The following is an 18,896-nucleotide window of genomic DNA, read 5'->3' on the forward strand; positions in this document are numbered from 1 at the left end:
CCAGCAAACCCTCATCCCACTGAAGAGCTGCAGCAGCTGGACTCTGATCCAGAACCCCGCAGACGCTTAAATACTGTGACCTCACCCAGCGCTGGACCGCTGCTGCTCCAATCCGGTCCGGTCCAGTCCGGCGTGGCTGCTTTAAGAGCTGAGGGATGTGACAGCTGGACTCACAAAGACTTTAAATCCACCGAGTAACAGAGACTTCAGGTGAACCTCGTGCAGGTAAGAAGCATCTAGATGAATCACCTGAGCAACTCTTGAAGAAAGACGCTCTTCTTTCTTTGCTCTTTGGCCACTGCATCCTGCATCCCAAATGCATCACTGAATTTCAGACTCGTCTGCATGTATTGCATGACATTGTATTGATTTGGAGGCTCAAGATTTTGCAGTTTTGCAGCATGCATTTCATTCAGCTTCTGCTGTGCTGTACTTTTCTCCCAGTTTTGTGTTTTGCAGCACTTTCCTGATTGTGTTTGCAGTTTGAGAAAACCCGAAAAAAGTTTGGGATCAGTAAAAATGATATTTTCAGTGATGCATTAAACTGATCAAAAAGTAACATAATGTAACAAATGCAACATTTGTATTTCAAATAAATGCTGTACTTTTGAACTTTCTGTGAATCCTGAAAACTAAAATGTATCAGTTTCCACAGAAATACTGTGCAGAAATAATCATAAATGTTTCTTAAACAGCAAATCAGCATATTAGAATGATTTTTGAAGGATCAGTGACACTGAAGACTGGAGTAATGATGCTGAAAATTCAGCTGCGCATCACAGAAATTAATTACATTCTAACAGATATTCACATAGACAACAGATATTTTAAATTATAATATTATTTCAGAATTTTTACTGTATTTGTGATCAAACAAAAGAGATTTTAAAACATTAAAAAAATCATACTGACCCCCAAAACTCTAAACTCTAAAAATGTAAAAATCAAGTTCACTTGTCACTACTCATTAGAAATGATTTTATATAAAAACAATAGGCTGTGATATGTGACACGGACAGTGAATGTGTGTGTGTGTGTGTGTGTGTGTCACAGCAGTTAAACCGATGATGGATTTGTGTTTGAAATTCAAAGCCAAACAGGGGGTGAAACTTGGACGGACGAATAGACAGATGGATATTCAGATGGATAGGCTGCTGGCTTAATTTCTTAATGACCGACATACTTGTCTATTTTCTACATCCCTCTGTCTCTCATCCAGATCTCTGGTCGTCTCCAGTCTTCCAGCTGTCGTGTTTCTCCTCTGAACGGCTCAGATGGACCGATCCGCACAGGAGCTCTTTCTGAACTTTATGGTTGTGTTGATCACAGTTATGCTCATGTGGTTACTGGTCAAACAATATCAGGACTCATGAAGAGCGAAGAGCTCATTCCTCATCATCATCGTCGTCATCGTCCTCCGCTGTGATGATGAGTTCCAGCACCGGAGATGATGTTTCTGCAGACGGATGGAAGATCTGCCGGTCAGGATGGATCGTCTCATGACGCCTTCAAAAGCAGCACAGTTTGTCCTTACGGATTGTCGTCGTGTGTTAAATGTTGTGCTTTGATACTCTGATTGTTTCATGTGATAAATTGGGAAAAAACACTCAAATTAATTGCCAAATTAGTAGCAGAAATGAGCTGAGTGAAGACAGTGTTTTATTTGTTTAAATAAAGAACTCTTTGGCAATGCAACTGTGTGTTTGTGTTACGGCATGCATTTCTAGAATCATCCATTCACATTAAGATACAGAAATACACTCCTAAAAATGAACTTCAAACTTCTGCAACAGGACCACAAAGTTTAGAAGTTCATCAGAACTGAATTCCATTAAATGCTCTCTGCACTTCAGTATATATATAATGTCTTAGATTACTCTTTTTTGTGTGCAAATTTTGCTTTAGCTTTTTTTTTTTTCCTCACATCAAGCCATTAATACATTTTTCAATATAGTGCACAAATCAGAAAATGACTTCTGATGCTTTTTTGACATTTCTGGAGCTTGACAGATGTGACTGTTATGAACGGTGGACAGCGCTGAAGAACATTTATCAGATTTTCTACTTTTAACAGCAAATGTGTTTGGACAAACATGAGGATCAGTCAAAGAAATACTTCAGCTAAAAATGAAAATTTCGCTGAAAATGTGCTCACCCTCAGGCCATCCCAGATGTAGACAAGTTTATTTGTTCAGATTTGTAGAAATGTGTCATTCCACCACTGTCTCACTAATGCATGTGAATGGGTGCCGTCAGAATGATTGTCTGATAAAAACATCACAATAATCCACAAGTAACCCACACCACTCCAGTCCATCAGTTCACATCTTGAGAAGACAAAAGCTGAAACAAATCCATTATTATTTTCAGAACTTTTAGTAACATTTCTTAAAAGGTATTTTGTATTAAAATGTTAAGACAAAACATCCATTGTATCATTTGATTATTTGATTTGACTTAAGTATTCTGATAACGGTTACAGAAAACATTCTTAAAAAGTCCTTATAATTAGGGCCCAAGCACCGCTGGTGCTTCTTCTTCTTCTCGAAAAAGAATGCTTGAAAAGTGGTGAAAATTTTAATCAGATATGGGTTTCAGGAATGGGTGTGGCAACATGGCTCAATAGTGCCACCTATAAAATTTCAACAAAGTGCCCCTTGAGCTACATTTCATGTACATGTATGAAATTCGGTACACACATGTAACACACCAGTACCTACAAAAAAATGCCCTGGTATGTTGTCCGAAACCCAACAGGAAGACTGTCATTTTGAATTTTCTCTGCAAGTTTTGTGTGGCTTTTGCCATTTTCAGACATGGTATTTAAATAAATATGTGATGTTTTACACTAACTGCACCAAACTTCATGTTTAATCAGAGTCCTGGCTTGAAGACATCTACATGCCAATATTCAGTTATAGTTATAGAAGTTTGGCACATGTAAATGACTTTGACATATTCTTTCTATATTTACCACTTTAAATGCATATTGCTCACCGTTCTCTGTTTTCCTAAAGCCACCAGGTGGCGTTGAGCGCGGGTGCGAGCGCCCTTTCAACACTGCTTGTATCTCATTAACGTTCTAAGAACGGTTTTGTAACTGTTACAAAATGTTCTAATCTGGACATTTTAATGCTCTTGAAATAGTAAAAATAAACGTTGAAATAATGTTATATTTTGATTGAAAATGAAGTTGTAAGAAACATTTTTTTAACCATTAAATAATACTATAATCATAAAAACATATCTCAGTGCCAATAGCCGACATAGAGTGTCGTTGCAATTTGGGCGTCCCGAGTTCGAATCCCAGCTCAAGGACCTTTCCCGATCCCGCCCCCTCTTTCTGTCCCACTTCACTTCCTGTCTGCTCTCCACTTTCCTATCATAATAAAAGGGGAAAACACCAAAAATAAAAATTAAAAAGAAAACTGGACATTTCAGCATTTTAGAAACATTTTAAACCAACCTAAATTTGTTATCTGAGAAGACATTTTTGACTTCAAACTGTTGCTTCCAGCTAAAATCAAAGTCCATAATCCATCATAACGCTTCCTCTAGTGAAAAGTGGTCTGGTCTGAATCAGGAGAGAAATCTGCACACATCAAGCACCGTTTACAAGCCAAAACAGCTCTAAACAAATATGTGGCTGGATTTTGGACTCATGGATTATAGACTTGTATTTTAGTTAAAAACATCTTAATGATGGATTTGTTTCAGCTTTTGTCTTCTCAAGATGTGAACTGATGGACTGGAGTGGTGTGGATTACTTGTGGATTATTGTGATGTTTTTTATCAGCCGTTTGGACTCTCATTCTGACGGCACCCATTCACTTTGATGTTTCGCCATAAAAGAGGAAGTTGTTATAATTCAAGCATACGATGTCTGATCCGCACCAAAATTCACATGTTTGATAAGAGTCCTGTCCTGAACACATACCCATGACCATATTCATTTATAGTCATAGCGCCACCTGCTGGCAACAGGAAGTTCCATTTGTAACAGTCTAACTAACTCCCTATCTGGATTTAATGATATCAACAATATATTTGGTCAGACTAATCTAAAGGCCTTTGCAATGTTAAATTGTGAAGATCTAGAGTTTTCGTCTGTGGTGGCCTGAAAAAGTTTGATGTTTTACCATGTAAAAGGAAGTTGTTACAACTCAGTCATACAATGTCTGATCTGCCACAAACTTCACATGTTTGGTATAAGAATCCTGGACTGAACACATCTAAAGGCTAATATTCAGTTATAATCACAGCGCCACCTGCTGGCAGTGGTGTGGATTACTTGTGGATTATTGTGATGTTTTTATCAGCTGTTTGGACTCTGACGGCACCCATTCACTGCATAGGATCCATTGGTGAGACAGTGATGGAATGACACATTTCTACAAATCTGATTTGAGAGTGAGCACATTTTCAGCAACTTTTCATTTTTGCATGAACTACTGTTTTAAATCATGGCTACAATTTACTATTTGCTACCTCATTTTTAAAATTAAGGAACAAATTAGTACACTGTAGCCTTGATTGAGCTGATAAAGCTGTAGTTTAGGGCGTTTCGGCGGTTCCTCTCCTCCAGGGGTCTCTGTATCTGTTGAAGCTCAGCACCTGACAGTGAAACTCAGTCAGCGCTCGCGGCATCGGCGAAACCTCCTGCCATTCGGACCGTCCGCTGTCGTACACCTGCACCTCATCCGTGATCTCATCGGGCGAATAATCGCCGCCCAGGATGTAGATCTTGTCCCGCACGCCGATGGCGCCCGCGTTGAATCCGGCGCACTCGAACGAGCCTTCGCCCTTCCACACGCAGGTGTCCGGACAGAAGCTGTAGACTTTATACGTGGAGAGATCGCACAGATACAGCGTGTTGTTAATGGACACGGATTTGACGAGCGTGGCGTGGAAGAACTGGCCGAACTCTGCCACTAGTTGGCACCACTGATCCGCAACGGCGTCGTAGCGGAAAAAACAGTCGAGGGACGGATTGAAAGCTTCGGTGATTTCTACTTCGGATCCGAGGGTGTAAATGACGCTTCCGCACGCGCTCGCTTCCGGAAAGTAGATTCCTCTGGGAAGAGCGCTGACGGACGTCCAAACGCGGCTCAGAGGATCAAAGTATTCAACGTCCAGAACGCTACAAGCGCCGTGTGTTTTCCCACCGATTACGTAAATGCGATTCAGAGCGGCGACGGATGCGTGCATGGTCCGCGGGTGGCGCATGCGCAGAGCTGGCGTGAAGCTACGCGCGACGGGACAGTAGCACCACACCTCATCCGTCGCGTCGTGCTCAGGCGAGGCGATGTGCAGGCGAATGGTGCGATGACAATCGCCGCGGCATCCGCCGATGATGAAGAGTTTTTCTCCGAAACTGGTGAGCGCCGATCCGGGCAGGTCTAGAATCTGCGTGGCGTCGTGCGGGAGCTCCGTCCAACGGTCCGCGCCAACGTTGTAGCAGAACGCATGGCTATTCTCTCCGTTATCCTCCGTTTTGTGCACGAAAATATAGCTGGATATCGTCGACGGCCGCGCGTCGCAAAACATGCCGCTGAAGCGCTGAACGCGCACGAGCGCTTCTTTAATCATGCTAATGCAGCGTCCGTCTGCGCTCAGCAGCTGCTCGGCCTCTTCCAGCGCAGCCGGGCGCAGATGATGCAGACGGACCCGCGGAAGGAGCTCACGCAGCAGGCTCTCGCGCGTCTGCGGATGGTGTCGCGTCCAGCGGAGGAGCGCGTGCAGGACGCTTTCTTCGTCCGGGACGTTAAGCGCGTCCGAGGACAGGCAGCGCTCCAAGACGCGGACTGGCATCTCCAAGAAGTCCGGACTGGAGGAAAGCGCGTGGAAGTTTTGCGTGACGAACTCGGTGGCGCGACGCAGGAGGCGTGAGGAGCCGTAACCCTCGGCGAGCGCTAACAGCGGCAGGCAATTGGAGACATCAAGGGTTTGGACCAGGAAATCACTGCAAGCGCGAGAGAGGAAACCCACCTGAGTGAATGAAACACAAAAGACGTGCTGTGAACACACTCGATTAGATCATTCCTCTTCTTTTATTGTATTTATTCATTTTCTTAGTTTATATAAAACCGAGAGCGCACATTAACTCTCAAAGACTGACACAGCTGTCCACGGCTAATATTTAATAACTTTTGAACCGCTAATCCAATCTGAATGCTTTTTAGATGCATCACTTTTGTCTCATTTGGACATCACATTTTGATCCGCATTGATTTGACAGAAGAAACCAATGCATTTTGTTCCTCTGAGCCAAACAGGAACGACTGTTGACACTTAGTCCCGCCCCCGTGCCAGGATTGGTACAAACTGTCATCATTTCAACCAATAAATGTAGGTTTTAGACTTCTGAACCACCAATTAGCATGTTTCTTTGGAAATTTGAACAAACGCGAAGTGAAAGTAAAGTGCGTTGTGCTTGCATAAAAACAAACTACAGCCGGCGGATTGATGCAGTTGGCTGTTATATTATGTAAATTATTCTTTTTTACAAATTTTTTTGTTATCTGGGGGGGGGGGAGGACCTCGAGACGGGATTCGAACTCGGGTCGCCGTGAGCACAGCTGTGTAACATGTCAGCGCACTAACCACAAGGTTATCAGCACTGACATGTAAATTATTCTTATATAGTTTATAAACATCATTTGCATTATTTTTTTCGGTGTCACTCTGTATTTTCTCTCTCATTTTGTGTGCAGTCTTTGACTCATTTGCAGTGTTTGATTATTTGTTGCACAAGACAATTGTTTTCACTACTTGCTGCACTGTTTGCATTTGTTGTTCATACTGAAAATATTTTTTTTTAAAAAACTACTCACCTTTTTTCCCCCTGCGTTTTGTGATTATGTAACACTGTTTCCATTTACTTCCTAAACATTTTTTGGCACATCTACATTGTCAGTAAACTGAATAGACCTGTTTTTCACTGAAAAGCGCCTATAACAATACTGTAGTAAATGCCTATAATTTACTTGAGGAATGTTATACAAGGACAAAATTTTATTTGGAAGTGTAAAACACCTAAATACAACTTTCTAAAGAAAAAAAATCTAAACTTCATGAGTTTCTGTTTGAGTACACAGTAAAAACCTCCAACTGTAGCTTGTGTTTTACTTAAAATTTTGGAAATTCTCATTCTTAGAGAAGACAAAAGGAAAATTAGGACTTTAAGTTAGCTAGACTAAAACTTCAAGTTCTCCTGTTTATAATGATTTATGGCACTTGATGCTGACTGCTAGAATAGGTCTGAACAAACAACAAAAATGAACAGGCGTGTGAGGTGCCCCGAAAATGTTCTAGATCTTTAAGGGTTAAAGAATATTACTATAAAAGCACCAGACTAAGCATAAAGGCCATATAACATCTGACAGAATGTTACTACATAGAAAAAAACTATAATAATAAATATATAGCAGCAAGCAGCAATTAAGAAGCCAAGAACAACAGAGACAAAATAAGCAGCTAATCATGGCATGGAGCAATGAGTAATTAAAACAATTTTAAGATGATTTTAGTCAAAATGGCTAAAAAAAAAGTTATAAATACAACCACTAATATAATGTTTTATTAGCTTATCACTTTTGACCAATACGTGGCGCTGTTACCAAATTGATGTGGCGTGGTCAGCGTAAGTTCACAATGGCACAGACAATATTTGGTGTCAGTACGTCAAAGCTTTGCAGAAATACAGACTCAGATTCAGTTTGGCATCATTGCAACAAATTTTGGTTTTTTTGAGACGAAAACCATTTTGTATATTGACACTTTTTACCAGCACGGTCTGAACATGATCTGAGTCAAATCTGTTGACAACTGGACCAACAGTCTAGGAGTTTGAAGATGTAGGTTTTTGACATATATTACAATGGCGGACAGGAAGTTCAGCTGACTTTGTTCTCTGCATGGCCCAAAGAATGCATCGAAACCAGGTTCATTGCAGTAGGCCAAATTTAATCAAACATTATTAGCATTTTTTGAAATGACATTATTACTTTTGACCACAAGGTGGTTCTTCCCCCCAATTTTTTGAGCACTGTGTCAAAGACACATACCGAGTTTTGTAAGAATACACCAATGCGTTCATAAAATATAGCATTTTATGACAAAATTTTAAATGGTCAACACCCAAATATATGGGGTGATATGGGGTAACTGGGTATGATTTGACTCAGCACGCTACACCAAATCTAAAGAGAACAGTTTTGTGATTTTTGGCCAAACCATTCAGAAGTTATAAGCAAAAAAAGAGATTTTGTATATCTCCTGACCACTAGATGGCGCTGCACCAAAACTGTGCAGGAAGACTCAGGTCAAAGTTTTTATAACACACACCAAGTTTGGTCTCAATACGCCAAACCCTTGCGGAGATACAGCCTTAAATCTATTTTGGCGTGCTCTTCATCAAATTTGATTGCGTGTTATTCGAGAACGGTTTGACTAATCAACTTGAATTCCATAACTTTTTCCCAGCATGGTCTGAAGATGTTTAAGCCAATTTTGGTGAAAATCAGGCAAACCAGCTAGGATGAGTTGAAAAAGGTTTTTCTGAATTTTACATTTTTGGTTTAAATTTGTCTCAGCTTGAGCCAAGGTGAGTGCAAATTTGGACAGTTGGTGGCGCTAGAGGGATTGACTTAGACACTCCAAATTTACTATGGTGACAGGTCAGACTATTCTCTATCTGTGTGCCAAATTACACAACTTTCCTGCAAGCGGTTCTATGGGCTGCCATGGACTTAAGAGCAGAAGAAACTGAAACGGAAGAAGAAGAACAATAGGAACGCCAACGGATACAGTAGGTGCGTTCGCACCTTTGGTGCTTGGCCCCTAATGACAAAAACAATGGACCAATTACTAAAACCTTAAGTAATATTTAAGATGAAAAAGAAAAAAATACAAAAAAAGAAATAACTACACTAATATTTAAGTGATATATCTTGAGAAAAAAGGGACAAAAAATCCACAAGCATTAATAAAAGATATTTAAAATAACTACACAGGTTTAGAATTTATGATACAACACTATTATATATATTTTTTTTTTTTTATATTAGTTGCAAACTGTGAACACTTTGTGTTCAGTGTGGAAAAAAAAAACAATAAAATCAGCCTCACACATCACATCTCACATAATGCAACATTTCAGTCACATCTTGTGTCTCACCTGCAGGAAAGAGGCCAGTTGGAACAGCATGTCCACATTGTCTTCTCTGATTTCTATTTCACCAGAATACGCAAAATCCAGGAAGGTGTGGACGGCCTGCGGCGAGAGGTTACTGAGCGTCACGGTGCCGTCATCACGCTCCCGCATGTCCAGCTCAAACATCGCCCTGATAAACATTTTTTTAAATTATTGCATTAAATTAATCAAGTGACAATAAAGATACTTAGAATGTTATAAAATATTTCTATTTCAAATAAATGCAGTTCTTCTGAACTTTCTGTTCATCTGTGAATCCTGAAAAATAAAATGCATTTCAATTTCCACAAAAATATTGTGCAGCACAGCTGTTTTCAACATTGCTAATAATCAGAAATGTTTGTGGAGCAGCAAATCAGTATATTAGAATGATTTCTGAAGGATCATGTGACACTGAAGACTGGAGTAATGATGCTGAAAATTCTTATAAATAAATGACATTTTAATACATATTCACATAGAAAACAGCTGATTTACATTAGAATTTTATTTTACATTTTTTACTGATCAAGTAAATGCAGCATTCATGGTCAGTACTGACGTGTTGAGCAGTATGTGCTGTAATCACCTGAAGAAGTCGCTGCTTGCGGCGAGAACACAGCGGTGACACGGCAGCGTCTCATCCTGCACACGGATGCTGAAGTCGAACAGAACTCCTCTCTCTCTGAAACCCTGAAGAACGCTGACCACCTGCTGACCGTGTGACTCGGACACCAGGAACACCGAGCGCTGCTCCGACACGCCGTTACACAGAGACCCGCCCGACACGTCCATCAGCACGCCACCTGCTGGACAACAGTCAGCCTTATTTCACAACGCACACTGATTCATAGCAGCACTGGATCCACTGCAGTGAATGGGTGCCGTCAGAACGAGAGTCCAAACAGCTGATAAAAACATCAACATAAATCACAATAACCCACAAGTAACCCACACCACTCCAGTCCATCAGTGAACATCTTGAGAAGACAGAAGCTGAAACAAATCCATCATTAAGACATTTTTAACTGAAATACATTGAGTCCATAATCCATAATAACACTTCCTCCAGTGAAGCAGTCCATCTGCTGTTGTCTCTCACATCAAAATCCAGCCACATATGTGTGTTTACAGCTGTTTTGGCTTGTAAACGGTGCTTGATCTGTGCAGATTTCTCTCCTGATTCAGACCAGACCACTTTTTCACTGGAGGAAGTGTTATTATGGATTATGGACTCAATGTATTTTAGTTAAAAATGTCTTAATGATGGATTTGTTTCAGCTTTTGTCTTCTCAAGATGTGAACTGATGGACTGGAGTGGTGTGGGTTACTTGTGGATTATTGTGATGTTTTTATCAGCTGTTTGGACTCTCATTCTGACGGCACCCATTCACATGCATTGGTGAGACAGTGATGGAATGACACATTTCTACAAATCTGATGAAGAAACAAACTCATCCTAATCTTCTATCACTAATGATCTGCAAATATGACATTTAATAGCAAAAGAAATGCGTCATTCCATCACTGTCTCACCAATGGATGTGAATGGGTGCCGTCAGAATGAGAGTCCACACAGCTGATAAAAACATCACAATAATCCACACCACTCCAGTCCATCAGTTCACATCTTGAGAAGACAAAAGCTTAAACAAATCAATCCATAATAACACTTCCTCCAGTGAAAAAGTCCATCTCCTGTTGTCTCTCACATCAAAATCCAGCCACATATTTGTTTAGAGCTGTTTTGGCTTGTAAACGGTGCTTGATCTGTGCAGATTTCTCTCCTGATTCAGACCACACCACTTTTTCACTGGAGGAAGCGTTATTGTTGATTATGGACTCAATGTATTTTAGTTAAAAACGTCTTGACGATGGATTTGTTTCAGCTTTTGTCTTCCCAAGCTGTTTGGACTCTCATTCTGACGGCACCCATTCACATCCATTGGTGAGACAGTGATGGAATGACGCATTTCCAAAAATCTGATGATCAAACTCCTAATCTTGGATGGCCTGAGAGTGATTCAGCAGATTTTCATCAGTAAACCTTGGGAGAACAACTATTCTAGTAAAACATGGTGCTAAAACACCAAACCCAACCAGTGCTAAAATCAAACTGAAATTATTGTTTGATTAAATTAAAATTCTGCTCGTAGACTAACAAAAATGATGATTCAGTAATTACCTCAATCATTTGAGCTCATCAAAGCCTGCCTTTCTCTCTCAGACACATAGTAGAACTCTTTACAGTCACATTCATTAATCATCGTTATGATTTTGCTTGCGAGTTACTGATTGATGATTGTAAACAGTACCTCAGCTGATCGCGGTGTTCTGCTGTTCGGTGATCAGTCGCGTCATTCCCCGATCACACCTGAAACAGACACAAATCAGCGTGTTCTTCTGCTCCGTATGCAGACTTTATACAGAAGACTTCTTTGCATTCTTCAGGAGATGAAGGTGTTTGGATGGAGAGGTGAATGACACTCACGCTTCCGCACCACGGATAGCGCTCCGGCTCCACTGCGCACGCGCACGCGCACGCGCCCGAGCACGCGATGACGCGCACACAAGACGCACTCCCGACTCAACTTTACATTAATTCTCTTCTCTGTTTCTCTTAGTGCTTTTTTATGCGTGTTAGCGTCATTAATTACCAGTAGAAATTCACAGCTGGCCGTGATTTCTTCAAATTAGAAAAACATTACATTAAAAATGGTCACAGCTAAAGCAATATTTAGCACAGCCACTGATTTTCCTTTAAATTCTGTCTAGTCACACTGAGGAGGTTTGTCAATCAGAGGCTATATTAAAATATATAAACTCATTCATATTTTAAACGTGATTTGGAATCACATTTGTGTGGAAGCTTGTTTATGAATTAAAAACAAAATCAAAAAGTAAAGATTAATTTTTAATCGCACAATTCTGATCATTTAGAACTGCAAGATACAAATTTAGAATTTTGAGCAAAAATGGTGAAATATAAACTTGTAGAAGTCAGAACTGTGAGAGAAACAAACATTTCATGGCAGAAACAAAAAAATGTATATATAAACTTGGAATTGTGAAAAAGTAAGAATTCTTTGATGTTACTGATGTCTTGCAATTAGAAAAAAAAAAAATAATAATCTGAATTGTGAGATAAAAAGTTGTAAATGACCTGTGGTATAATGAAGCTTCCAAACATTTTTGATCTTTTTCTTAAAGAATAAAAATCTTAAATCTTCATATGTGGACCACAAAAGCAATCATAAGGGTCAGTTATTTGAAATTGAGATTTATACATCATCTGAAAGCTGAATATGCTTTCAAAACAATGATGTATGGTTTGTTAGGATGGGACAATATTAGGCTGAGATACAAAAATATCAAAATACTGAGAAAATCACCTTTAAAGTTGTTCAAATGAAGTTCTTAGCAATGCATGTTACTAATCAAAAATTAAGTTTTGATATATTTACGGAAATAAATTAGCAAAATATCTATGGAACATGATCTTTACTTAATATCCTAATGATTTTAGGCCTAAAAGAAAAATGGATCATTTTGACCCATACAATGTATTGTTGGCTATTGCTACTAATACACCCGTGATACTTAACCCTGCTTTTGTGCTCCAGGTCACATATTTTTGTAATATTTGAAGATCAACACAAAAGGAAAGAAAACATGTCGCTCTGATATACATTAAGACTACTCCTCTATATATAAACTGCTAAATGTATAAGAAACAACAGTGAAAACACATGAAAGCAAAGCATCTGATGTATAAATATGTGCAATTTTAATGAAATTCAGACTCCACATTTCTTAGCTGAAATGAGTTTATTGTAAAATTCAATCAAGAGGAAACTCAGGCATGTGTGTGTGTGTGTGTGTGTTCACTGTGACGTCGCCATGATGCTGGACACACCTGTGGACACCAGAGAACATCAGTCATCATGAAAACACGTCAAACACTGAACTCTGAATGACAGTAAGAAGTCGTTGTCAATCAAGCAAACTCACTCTCAAAGTCGATTTTCTCTACGATGTTCTTGGGTTTGACGCTCTCCTCCTGGTTATGAATGAATATCTGTCCATCTTCGTTCTCTGTCCAGCCGTATTTATTCATCCAGACCTTCACCTGTGTGTCTGTAAGGAGACAAACACCATCAGGTGTGAGTGTGTGTGTGTGTGTGTGTGTGTGTGTGAGGATCAGTGGATGACGGCGTCTCACCCAGAGGATCTCCCAGCATCTCGGCCAGCAGCCGGTACTCGATGTTCTGATACGTGATTCCCACAACATGACAGATGACTGCATCACAAACAATACATGTAAGCGTCAAATCGATGTAAAACATATCACTGTTTTGGTGAAAGAAATCTTTGGGTTTATTTCTATGGACTCTTGTTTCTGCTCACAATTCAGACTTTTTCTTTTACAGTTGTGAGGGGAAAAAAAAACACAATTTTAAGGAAAAAGTCATAATTGCAAAATATAAAGTCAGAGTTGCTGGAAACATGTAGAATATTGAAATAATATTCGGATATAAACAAAGAATTACAAAACAATGCACAATTCTGATAAAAAAAAAAAAGTTAGAATTGGGAGATGATAAAGTTAGAATTGCAAAAAAATTGTTTTTAAAAATTCAGAATCATGACAAAAAAAAAAAAAAAGTCAGAACTGTGAGATATAAATAGAGAATTTACAAGATGTACACTGCTGCTCAAAAGTTTGGAATCAGTAAGACTTGTAATGTTTTTTAAAGAAGTCTCTTATGCTCATCAAGGCTGCATTTATTTGATCAAAAATACAGAAAAAAAACTGTAATATTGCGAAATGTTATTACAATATAAAATAACGGTTTTTAGTTTAATCTACTTTAAAATATAATTTATTCCTGTGATGCAAAGCTGAACTTTCAACAGCTGTTACTCCAGTCTTAAGTGTCACATGATCCTTCAGAAATCAGAATAACATGCTGATTTATTATTAGAATGATCAATGTTGGAAACAGTTGTGCTGCTTAATATTTTTTTGGAACCTGTGATTTGTTTTTTCAGGATTCTTTGATGAATAACAAGTTAAAAAGAACAGCATTTATTCAAAATATAAATATTTTCTAACAATGTAAATAAAAATTTACTGTCCCCAAACTTTTGATCAGTAGTGTATATTGTTAGAAAACCTTTCTATTTTAAATAAATATGGTTCTTTTTAACCTTTTATTGATCAAAGAATCCTGAAAAAACAAATCACAGGTTCCAAAAAAATATTAAGCAGCACAACTGTTTTCAAAATTGATAATTCTAATAATAAATCAGCATATTAGAATGATTTCTGAAGGATCATGTGACACTGGAGTAACAGCTAATGAAAATTCAGCTTTGCATCACAGGAATAAATTAAATTTTAAAGTATATTCAAATAAAAACCATTATTTTATATTGTAATAACATTACTGCAATATTTCTGTATTTTTGATCAAATAAATGCAGCCCTGATGAGCATAAGAGACTCTTTAAAAACATTACAAGTCTTACTGATCCCAAACTTGAGCAGCAGTGTGTGTCTCAGAAGACATAACTGCAGAGAAGTGAGGAAAAAGTAACATTTTTTATTCCACAGTGGAAATAGGTTTCAGTGAGTAGATGTTGACATATTATAGTCTATATAACAGCAGTAATAAAAAAAATCACTTACATTTCCGCACTGAGTCCTCAAATCCCGTGATTCCATCAATGAGATCTCGATTCTCCTCCAGACTGGACTGAGAAACACACAACAACAATCTACAGCAGCTGTGTGTGTGTGTGTGTGTGTGTGTAAAAACAGTATATTTTCTCCTTGTGGGGACATTTTTTTGGTCCCCGTTAGGAAGCGAGATTATAAAAATGTAAAAATGCCTGTAGTTTTGTGTGAGGTGTAGGTTTGGGGGATAAAAAATACAGTTTGTACAGCAGAAAAACCATTACGCCTATGGAATGAACCCAAAAAACACAGAAACCCAACATGTGTGAGTGTGTGTTTGTACCCAGAAGCTCTGGAAGTGGCACGTCTCCAGCAGGTTTCCCAGATACAGGATCTGTCTTATCGGACGCTCCTCCTGCTGCGACACTGCAGTCAAGGAAACATCAGGAAACTCCACAGAAATACTGGGCGGCACAACGGTTTACAACATTGATCACAATCAGAAATGTTTCTTGAGCAAATCAGCATCTTAGAATGATTTCTGATGACGCTGAACATCTCCACACAATCAAGACAAACGCAGCGCGAGGACGCCGCAGAAGTGCACTGTGAAGGATACGTGGGTCTGGTCGATCATGCACTTGCAGAGCGTGAAGTCTGTGTGCGGCAGGTTGGTCAGAGCTTTGAGCAGGATCTGTGCCGTCACCGTGGTCTGGAAGTACGCGGGGTTGAACTGGTACCTGAACACACAAACACACCGATGAGCGACCGAACGGCTCTAGTGAGACGCAGCCGCTCTGACGTCAAGCCCTCGATAGTGCGCATCACTCACAGTTTGAGAACGGCCAGGTTGGCCTCCAGGTCGTAGGCGTTTTCTCTGGCCTGTGTGTCCACGTATCGCTCCAGCGTGGACAGATTCTCCGGGTTATACCTGTTATTATGCACATTCATTAGATTTCACTCATATAATAGTGCTGTCAAATGATTAATCGCATCCAGAATGAAAATTTTTTTGTTTACATCACTACCAGTCAAGAGATTTTTTTTCTGTTCATCAAGCCTGCATTTATTTAATACAAAGTATAGCAAAACCTGTAAAAATGTTATTTTTATATATTTAAAAATGTAATTTATTTCCGTGATTTCAAAGCTGAATTTTCAGCATCATTACTCCAGTCTTCTGTGTCACATGATCCTTCAGAAATCATTCTAATATACTGATTTGCTGCTCAACAAACATTTATTTTATTATTATGTAGAAAGGAGCTGAGTAGACTTTTTTCAGGTTTCTTTGATGAACAGAAAGTTCAGAAGAACAGCATTTTTAAAAATGCTAAAACGATTTCAGCAGCTTTTTATTTCAGATAAATGCTGATCTTTTTATTCATCAAAGAATCCTGAAAAAATGTACTCAACTTTTAAATATTGATGATAATGATAATAATCATAAATGTTTGTTAAGCAGCAAATCAGTATATTAGAATGATTTCTGAAGGATCATGTGACACTGAAGACTGGAGTAATGATGCTGAAAATTCAGCTGTATTTTAAAATATATTAAAATAGAAAGCTGTTATTTTAAATAGTAAAAATATTTCACAATATTACTGCTTTTGTTGTGTTTTGGATCAAATAAATGCAGGCTTGGTGAGCGGAACAGACTTTTTTTAAAGAACATTAAAAATCTTACTGTACAAAACCTTTTGACTGGTAGTGTATAAGCACACATGCATGTATACACACAAGAAAAATTGTTTATATATTTATATCCTTATATATTTAGTTACGATTATATTATATATATTTGTATATAATAATAATAATTATATGAATATAAATATATACATTTAAATATTTCCAAAAATATATACATGCATGTTTGTTTATTTATATACACTTAATAAATAAATATTGCGATTAATGGTTGACAGCTCTTAATGAATTAATTAAACTCGTTAAACTCGAACTAACCCTGTTTCTGAACTGAACTGATCTGAATAATGACATATTGTCTTCTGCAGAGCTGGAATTGAAGTAATTTCATGATTTTAACGCTGTTATTTTCCCGCTTCTCTGCTTTTAAACAACGCGCTTCGTATAAACCGCCTCATTGTGACTTGAATTATTAGAATTATCACACGCATATACATAACAGCAACTACCTGAAAACAATCAACTCTGTTTCTGTCGATATTTAATCCGTTTTCATACGGACTGTCGTTGATTACTGTGTTCATCCGTTACTAATAATAATGTTCACCTGTCGATGCCCCGCAGAAGTTTGCCGACGTTCGCTCTCATCTGCTCAAATGTCGTCGCCATGATTCCGGCTGTTTATTTACCTATTTTTTAATTCTAAGTGTTTGTATTTGTGTTTATTTTCCAGACACTCGGATCCTCATGAGCGGAACCGCGGCGCGTGGAAGCGGCAGAGGCCGTGACGTCATCGAGCGAGCGCCGGTGACGTGCTCGGGAACGCGCTGCTTCCGACAGCGCCGCCGCGCGTGTGGGCGGAGTCATTACAGCGCACGCGTAGCAGGGTTGCCAGGTTTTCACAACAAAACTCGCTCAGTTGCTACTCAAAACAAGCCCAAAAGAAGCCCAATTGCGTTTCGAGGGGTCCCCTGGTAAAAATCGCTTTGGGGAGGGGGGGAGGCGAGAGATGGTTCTCTGGTAAAATTATCATTCTAGGGGCTAAATTTTACTAATTGGGGTCTCTATAGTATAAAATAGTCTCAACTGTATGAAAGTAGGCTAATTCTGCGGAAAAACCGCGGACTTGGCAACACTGTGAGCTGAACAAAAATGAGTAATTTTACGAATTTCTACCGTTCTGCACCTTCACGCAGATTATTCAGTGTGTGAATCAGTGTCAGAAATTAACCAAACACGGCTTATAATAAAGCAATAAGTCCCAGGAATCCATGGTTTACGGTGAATTTATAACAGCTAAGGGGTGTTGTTAGGTTGATGTGAAGCGGAGCCTAAAACCCCCTTAGCTGTTAGAAATTCACTGTAAACCACGGCTTCACGAGGCTTATTGCTTTTATAAAACGGTTATTCCACATACATAGTAAGGTTTCACAAAATAAAACAGAGCAAATAAAGTGTAATGATATAAATAAAAACAATATTCTTCCGCCGAACAATGTAGTTCCTCAGAAACGGTTGTGGTTGCAGTAAAGTGGTTGCCAAGTAACAAACAAAAGTAAACAAAGGTGTATGTTTAATTTACAACAGCTTTGAATGAGGCTCAACCAATCAGAATCAAGGACCGGAACTATCTGTTTTATAAGCGTATATTTTTCCTGACAAAAACCGTAGCTAACAGCGAACGTTCTGGCTTTCTCAGTTCTTCCAGTAATGTTAATATAAAGTTAATTTAGAATTATTCCGGTCCTTAAAAATATTCTCAAAACATTAGCACAAAAACATTATTTGTACATTGTTCCGTTTTCTGAAATGTTTTGGTTGAACGTTTGTGTGACGTTTTTTCCTTGCTTCAGAACGTTCAGAGAAAGTTTAAAAGTAATGTTCCTAAGTAATGTTCCTTCCTTTCCAAACTTTTAAAATTGCATGGATAGTTTACATTTGCATAACAAGGAAATCCGTTTGTAAAGCATTTAAAAAAAAACACAAAACAAAAAAAAAAACGTAATGTTTTTAATGAACGTTTTTATAACCTAATGGGAACATTAGCAAAACGTTCTTAGAACATAATTTTTGTTAGCCAGAACGCACTGAGCTTTATTCAATATAAAAATTCTAAGCAATTTATTTATGGACTCACTATGGAAATATTTCATTGCATAATTATTATATTATAAAACAGATATTTCCGGTCCTTGATTCTGATTGGTTGCGCCGCGTTCAAAGCTGTTGTAAATTACTCTACAAACACACTTTGTTACGACCACAACCGTTTCCGAGGAACTACATTCTTTGGCGGAAGAATACTGTTTTTAATCTATCATTACACTTTATTTGCTGTGTTTTATTTTGTGAAACCTTACTATGTATGGA

The 18,896-nt window shown here is 38.6% G+C and overlaps 3 protein-coding genes across 7 annotated transcripts; 1 reads left to right on the top strand and 2 right to left on the bottom strand.

Annotated features, from left to right (window-relative positions):
• Positions 1-77: 77 nt before the first annotated feature.
• Positions 78-1,695, top strand: LOC127177640 (sarcolipin). Its single transcript, XM_051130032.1, has 2 exons — positions 78-225; positions 1,220-1,695. The coding sequence occupies exon 2, from the start codon at positions 1,275-1,277 to the stop codon at positions 1,371-1,373; it is 99 nt and encodes a 32-aa protein (XP_050985989.1). The 5' UTR covers positions 78-225; positions 1,220-1,274; the 3' UTR covers positions 1,374-1,695.
• kbtbd3 (kelch repeat and BTB (POZ) domain containing 3) lies at positions 1,638-11,729 on the bottom strand. 4 transcript variants are annotated; one of them, XM_051130009.1, is made up of 5 exons: positions 11,685-11,729; positions 11,509-11,567; positions 9,783-9,999; positions 9,179-9,344; positions 1,638-5,988 (listed from the first exon to the last, which is right to left on the bottom strand). In XM_051130009.1, the coding sequence occupies exons 3-5, from the start codon at positions 9,986-9,988 to the stop codon at positions 4,555-4,557; spliced, it is 1,806 nt and encodes a 601-aa protein (XP_050985966.1). In that variant the 5' UTR covers positions 9,989-9,999; positions 11,509-11,567; positions 11,685-11,729; the 3' UTR covers positions 1,638-4,554. The 4 variants fall into 4 exon arrangements, with proteins under 4 accessions (XP_050985966.1, XP_050985967.1, XP_050985964.1 ...); XM_051130010.1 differs by having other exon boundaries at positions 9,783-10,002; positions 11,685-11,726; XM_051130007.1 differs by having other exon boundaries at positions 11,509-11,721.
• Positions 11,730-12,958: 1,229 nt separating this feature from the next.
• Positions 12,959-17,325, bottom strand: eif3k (eukaryotic translation initiation factor 3, subunit K). 2 transcript variants are annotated; one of them, XM_051130026.1, is made up of 8 exons: positions 17,134-17,325; positions 15,706-15,804; positions 15,493-15,613; positions 15,217-15,291; positions 14,886-14,952; positions 13,416-13,493; positions 13,205-13,330; positions 12,959-13,109 (listed from the first exon to the last, which is right to left on the bottom strand). In XM_051130026.1, exons 1-8 carry the CDS (start codon positions 17,193-17,195, stop codon positions 13,078-13,080), a joined length of 660 nt encoding a protein of 219 aa, XP_050985983.1. In that variant the 5' UTR covers positions 17,196-17,325; the 3' UTR covers positions 12,959-13,077. The 2 variants fall into 2 exon arrangements, with proteins under 2 accessions (XP_050985983.1, XP_050985982.1); XM_051130025.1 differs by having other exon boundaries at positions 15,217-15,294.
• Positions 17,326-18,896: the final 1,571 nt, after the last annotated feature.

This window comes from Labeo rohita, chromosome 15 (genome assembly GCF_022985175.1).
Source record: "Labeo rohita strain BAU-BD-2019 chromosome 15, IGBB_LRoh.1.0, whole genome shotgun sequence".
In the NCBI taxonomy this organism is placed as follows: Eukaryota; Metazoa; Chordata; class Actinopteri; order Cypriniformes; family Cyprinidae; genus Labeo; species Labeo rohita.

Coding starts and splice junctions, on each gene's coding strand:
- kbtbd3 (XM_051130009.1), bottom strand. CDS start 9,988: ATGGACGTGTCGGGCGGGTCTCTGTGTAACGGCGTGTCGGAGCAGCGC. Junction 9,345..9,782: donor GCAAGCAGCGACTTCTTCAG/GTGATTACAGCA, acceptor AATGTTTATCAG/GGCGATGTTTGAGCTGGACA. Junction 5,989..9,178: donor AACTGGCCTCTTTCCTGCAG/GTGAGACACAAG, acceptor TCATTCACTCAG/GTGGGTTTCCTCTCTCGCGC.
- eif3k (XM_051130025.1), bottom strand. CDS start 17,195: ATGGCGACGACATTTGAGCAGATGAGAGCGAACGTCGGCAAACTTCTG. Junction 15,295..15,492: donor GCATGATCGACCAGACCCAC/GTATCCTTCACA, acceptor ACTGCAGTGTCG/CAGCAGGAGGAGCGTCCGAT. Junction 13,331..13,415: donor GATGCTGGGAGATCCTCTGG/GTGAGACGCCGT, acceptor GTCTCCTTACAG/ACACACAGGTGAAGGTCTGG.
- LOC127177640 (XM_051130032.1), top strand. CDS start 1,275: ATGGACCGATCCGCACAGGAGCTCTTTCTGAACTTTATGGTTGTGTTG.